Below are 6,000 nucleotides of genomic sequence, written 5' to 3' on the forward strand. Positions count from 1 at the left end.
AGAGGTCATCCATCCTATGAATACTCTTGATGAGCATACTTAATTGCGAAGTTTTTCCAACCCGTCTGACCACCTCACTAACGTTGATCCCATCGCCCCCTCCAACTATGCCGACATTGCCGTTTGACCCGACCTCTCCAACCTGACCTCACCGACCCGACCACGGAAGCAGCCCTCCAGCCTGCCCACCTGCCAAGGCCGCCGATCTACGCCGCCATCCGCCGCTTTACGCCGCCATTCTCCAACTCGTACAGTCGACAGGCTTTCATTCCGATATTTATTTACTAGTTTACGAAGCTGTTTTAATTTCCTTTATCTCCTCTTATTTTATTTGTGAACTCAGCTTGTAAATGTGGTGATATTTCCTTGGAGTTAAGGCCTGCAAGTGTTGATGACAGATACGTTTGCCGGAAATTGGTGCATTGGTGTATTAGGGCAACTCCATTGTTTGCCATCCTTGTTTTGCTCAAATTGACCGTCATTTTTAATGTCATTTGATCGCGGTTGGCATCACACTGTTCATCTGCGCCAAAAATTGGTCTCTACCGAACTTGTGGAAGAAAGACGCGAAAAAGAGAACGACGGTTACGGGACAAAATGACGTCCGATTGGAGATGAATCACGTTATTTTTTGGTTTCACTACATTTTGGAGTGAAAAATGAGATTTTCGGCTGTAGATGCCCTTAGGATGTAGGAAACTAACATATCTACTTCTTCTTTGCTTTTGTAGATCTACTTGCCTAAACTCTTTCTAGTGAGATTTAACTTTCTTGACGGAGCAGCAGATAGGATTTATATATCCATTTCATGCTTTGTTTGCATATGCTTAATTGGTTTTACATGTATGATTAGCAATTTTTATAGGCTATGCTTTTACATAATAATAATAAAAAAATTTAGCCCCCTCTATAAAAAATTTTATGGCTCCCCATTGATTGTAAAAGATAATTTATGTTAAGACACATAATATTTTGGAAATAACAAATTAAAATTAGGCTATGAGTTCGAAAGTATTACTTTTTTAATAAAGTTTTTAGAATAGGGGTGTCAAAATTTGACACGACCCGAAATCCGAACTTTGAATTTTTTGGATTCAAGTCAACCCGTTTATTATACAGGTCGTGTTCGGGTTCTAGTTTTCGACTAGTTTAAAAAATCGGATCAGGTTCGTGTTGACCCGGAAACTTGAAATCAACTCGGTTTGACTCAAAAAATCGGGTCTATTCCCCGAAATCAATGTCAAAATTGTGTTCGTCTGTTGCGTCCAAAGAGATGCCAACCGCGTCAATCGTGTACGCCGTCCGGTCCGTTCGCCGTTGATGCTTCATTGTCCCATATACCGTCGCTGCCTCGCCGTTCCCCGTCCGTCGTTTGAGCTCTGCATCATCAACATCGTATGTGGCGAAAGGCGGGTTGTGTCGAATTGACTCGGACCCGAGGCGGGTCGGGATATTATTTATTAAGCAAATAGATTTTAACATTTTGATAATAATATAAATTTATATTAATGATATATCATAAAGTCGTAAATAGTTTAAAATATAAAATTTTTTTGTACATAATTTATATTTAAATATTAACCTTTTTTTTCTTTTTTCAAAATTTAATTTGTTAAAAACTTAAAATATTTCCCCAAAAAAAAAACTTAAAATACGAGTCGATAATACGGGGAGAAAACGACCACGTCTCTATCCGCTTAATCTTTGTGTCCATTGTTTTCCCCGCTTCTATATATTAGCGCAGACCGTCGACGCCAATCTCCCCAAACGATCACTACCGAAGTCGCGTCACCGCCAGTAAGCGAAAATGGCGAAGAACGGGAAGCTGAGCAAGCTCCGATCCATGATCAAGAGGTGGAACTCCTCAAGCCGGATCACACGCACCGCTGGCGCCGGCAGCGGCAGCAGTGACGGTTCGGGGAGGTCGACGGACGACGAGAGGTGGCAGCCGTCCTCGTTCCACGGCGAAGAAATCCCTAACGATTTGCTCCCTGTATTCGTCGGCAAATCTCGCCGGCAGTATCTTCTAAGCTCCAACGTTGTCGACCGGCCGATCTTCCAAACCCTAATCAACCGCTCCGGCGGCTTCGGCGGCAATGACGGCGACGCCGTCGTTGGGTGCGAGGTTGTGCTATTCGAGCATCTTCTTTGGATGCTGGAGAACGCCGATCAGCAGCCGGAGTTGCTTGATGACCTCGTCGATTTCTATGCCTGCTGATGCATCCGGTTAATGGACGGCGGTGAGCATTATCCCCTCATGTTTAATAAGAGGCATTTGAGCTGATTGTTTACTTAATTTCTACAATTTTCGGTAAGAGGAAAGGGGAAAGATGCCAAGAAGAATAATTAGATGATTTGTGGTTAAATTAACTAATTCTGATTACTAATTTCATCATTCGGTCTTCGTGTTTTCCTCTGGTTCTTTGGATTGCTGTAATGTTGATGTAAGTTGTAGTTTATTTAATAAGATCGTTCAACTTCTCTTTGTATGTTCTCACAAGCAGAATTGGCTTTCAATGATTTTTTTAAAATATAATGTGTAGGGTATCCTAATGCACCGAAGGTGTTTGTTGAATTGTCCCAATTGGTTTTGGGTTGATACTTTAATTTTGGCAGGGTCATTTATTTTGCCCAAGTATTAAAGCTAAACTGCACCCAGTATAAATAAAAAAGAAAATAACCTTTGTACTCACAGTTGAATTGGACTGAGGATCTCTTAAGAATGGCTGCTCGACTCAATTCTATTTTATTGGTTTGGTAATTTAATTTTGATTCTCCATTTCAAATTATACGAAAAAAAGTATTTGAATTTTAAAGGAAATTAAAAAAAAAATTAAATCAATTTTAATATAAATTGCATATGAGCTCAGAATTTTCCCCAAAATTATATTGTTTTAAGGTTTATTTGGAATGGCTATAGCTTTTATAAAACTATTTGTAAAGATGTAGTAGGAAAAAAAATGTTCTTGTATGGGACAATTTTTTTACTTTTCTAAAACAGTTTTTTTAGTATAAAAAATTTTGATTAGAAATTAAAACTAAAAAATTATTTGAAAAGTAATAAGAAAGCTCTCCCAAACAAATTAGGCTTTATTTGGGACGATTTTTTTACAGCTTTTAAAATCAAATTTCTAATACAAAAGTTTTAATTTTTTTACTTAAAAATTATTTTAAGAAGTAATAAGAAAGTCGCCCCAAACGAAGCCTAAAGTAGCTATAAAAAGTAATTTTTTAGAATAAATATTTTTGAAACCAATGAGAAAATTATAATAAAACAGAATTATAATATAAATTTAAAAAATATTTCAAAAATTATCCCAAATAGATCGTCAAAATCAAATTGAGCTATGAGTCTTTATTATTGTCTCCCTTAAATGCATTGTCTCTAACTAACTTTAAAGTGCTACGTTACAGTTCGGGTGCTGATGATATGATTATTTATTTATTTATTTTGTGTAAGTTAATTTAATTATTAAAAAAATATTGTTAAATTTTATACTGTTAATAGCAATTTTGTGTGACCGCAAATACCATCCCTATATAAAAGAATAAATTTTAAAAAAGCGAACAGGAACCACATGATATGAGATGTCAATTAATATAGAATTCGACTGCTGCTTGATCCGTGGAATCGGCTTATGCCAGCACGTGTAGCGTGTTTTTACCTAAGAACTCCGCCGAAACGTCACGTGTCGTGCGTTTTGGGCTTTTCGGCGTAAAAACTTTTTTATTTACTTTTTTTTTTTTTGAGGGGGGGGAAGGAGACATTTAGGAGTTAGGGAAAAATTATTAGGTGCGGAGTGCAGACGGGGAGAGCACCATCTGCACAGACACAGGGTACCAACCGGTACCTAGTGGTACCCAGCTGTACCGAACGGTACCCAGCTGGATTTTATACTAGTGTGCAGACGGTTCTCCCCGTCTGCACTCCGCACCTAATAATCTCTCAGGAGTTAGGACATTTAAGTCAAACTCACACAACTCATACTCAAACTCAAGACCTCTTAGTTTGAAGCCTAAGTGCGTAACACCGAGTTTGCAATATTTTTATTGGACGCAACTCATTTTGATCTGTTATATCATAGCTTTGGCTATAAGTAAGAGATCTTATGTTCGAGTCTTGAGAGCTTTAGCTATCAAGTAAGAGGTCTTAGGTTCAAGTCTTACGTATGTAATGCGTGTAGGAGTTTTTTCTTAATTTATCTTAATATCCCAAAAATATATATTTTTTTATTGTAATTCAATGTATAAAATTTCGAACATGTGTTTTTTTTTTCTTCTATTATTAAGGCTTATTAATTTGTGATAACTTTATTTTTAAAATCTAAAAAGATCGAGGAGTGGATTTACATGTTGAGCGACCATGCAACGGCGGCGTTGAGGTTGATTGAACAACCAAACGATAGAGGCGGCTTCAGCGTACATTGGCATGTGGAGGAGAGGGCTCGCGACGTACGCAGAGAATGAACTGGAAGAAGGCATGCAAGTCATCGATCGAAAGGGATAGGACTGGAAGGCATTCGATCGTTTAGCTTTATGTTAATTAGCAAGCGGTTAATAGTGCTGTGAGAGCCAATCTATAGCAGCGATATTTAAACCTTCATTTTTACTAGTGCTTGGTTGATGGTCAAAGCTACCAACCAACAAATCAAGCTGAGTTGTGTTGCTATAAATTCGAGCCAGCTGATGAGTCAACTCGTTTATTATAAAAAGAAATATAAATTATTACGAAAAAGTTGAATAGGGGTAAATTTTTCTTTTCATGCGAATGGACTAAATTAATTAATTCAAGATTCCACGATTATTTGTTATAATCACCGCCCATGTGCGGCCTGCAGCTAAGACGAATAGCAAATGCGCTTGTATGGAAATTCTTTCGCCAAAAGATTAAGAAGAACAACTAATCCTCAATGGAATGTGTGATTATTTAATGATTAACGATTTATTTTGGATGGATTTTTTATTGCTTTTTTAAGTAATTTTGTTTACTAAAAAATTACTTTAAGAAGCGGTAGAAAAACAGTCCCAAACTAAATTATGTTTTTTTTATTATTGATTTTTAAAACAATTTTCAGTACAAAAAATTTTAAACTAAAATATTTTATATTAAAAAGTTGCATAAAAAATTATAAAAAAGCTGCCTCAAATTAGGGCTGCAAACGAACCGAGCCGAGCCGAGTATGTGAGTATTCATGTTTGTGTTCATGTTTGGTTCATTTAAATTAATGAGTGTTCATGTTCGGTTCATGTTCAGTTCATGTTCAAACAAACATGAACGAGCTATAAATGAGCTCTACTTTTATATGTTCATGAACTTAACAAACGAGCTTTATCGAGCTTCCTAACAAACGATTACATCAAGTATGTTCGTGAACATATCTAACAAATTTATTTTAACTATCAAACAAACACGTTCATGAACATATATATGAACAAATACATTTATAATAAAAATAATTGTCTATGTAACAAAGACAATGATTTATAAGCAAATCCATCTTCACAGAATTTTCCTAGCAGCATCATTAATAAAGATAAGGATTTATAAATAAATAGTCATATAAAGTTACAATTTTTTTTAACATTGCTATCATTCATTTAAATTTAATAAAAACACTTAATTAACATATAATATAATATTATTTACTTAAAATTTTATTATTTAACAATAATTATATCATTATATTATAATAAATATAAAATATTTATATTATTTATATTTAATAATTCTATAATAAAATATTAATTATTTTTATCGAGCTTAGTCAAGAGTTCAAAATCTAACACGAATTGAGCTTCTTATCGAGCTTAATTTCGAGCTTGTTCACGAACTTCAAATGATGTTGTTCGTGAACATAAATGAGGCAAATACATTAGTGTTCAAGTTTGTTTATTTAATAATCGAGTATCTAAAATATTGTTCAAGTTTGTTTGTTTAGTTAATTAAACGATCACAAACGAGCTTCAATCGAACCGAACAATGAGTAGCTCGTCGAATGT

The 6,000-nt window shown here is 35.3% G+C and overlaps 1 protein-coding gene across 1 annotated transcript; it reads left to right on the plus strand.

Annotated features, from left to right (window-relative positions):
• Window positions 1-1,738: 1,738 nt before the first annotated feature.
• LOC110101834 (auxin-responsive protein SAUR76) lies at window positions 1,739-2,354 on the plus strand. The gene has a single exon (XM_020829902.2). It carries the CDS (start codon window positions 1,808-1,810, stop codon window positions 2,216-2,218), a length of 411 nt encoding a protein of 136 aa, XP_020685561.1. The 5' UTR covers window positions 1,739-1,807; the 3' UTR covers window positions 2,219-2,354.
• Window positions 2,355-6,000: the final 3,646 nt, after the last annotated feature.

The sequence above is a fragment of the Dendrobium catenatum genome, unplaced genomic scaffold (genome assembly GCF_001605985.2).
Source record: "Dendrobium catenatum unplaced genomic scaffold, ASM160598v2 fragScaff_scaffold_1226, whole genome shotgun sequence".
In the NCBI taxonomy this organism is placed as follows: domain Eukaryota; kingdom Viridiplantae; phylum Streptophyta; class Magnoliopsida; order Asparagales; family Orchidaceae; genus Dendrobium; species Dendrobium catenatum.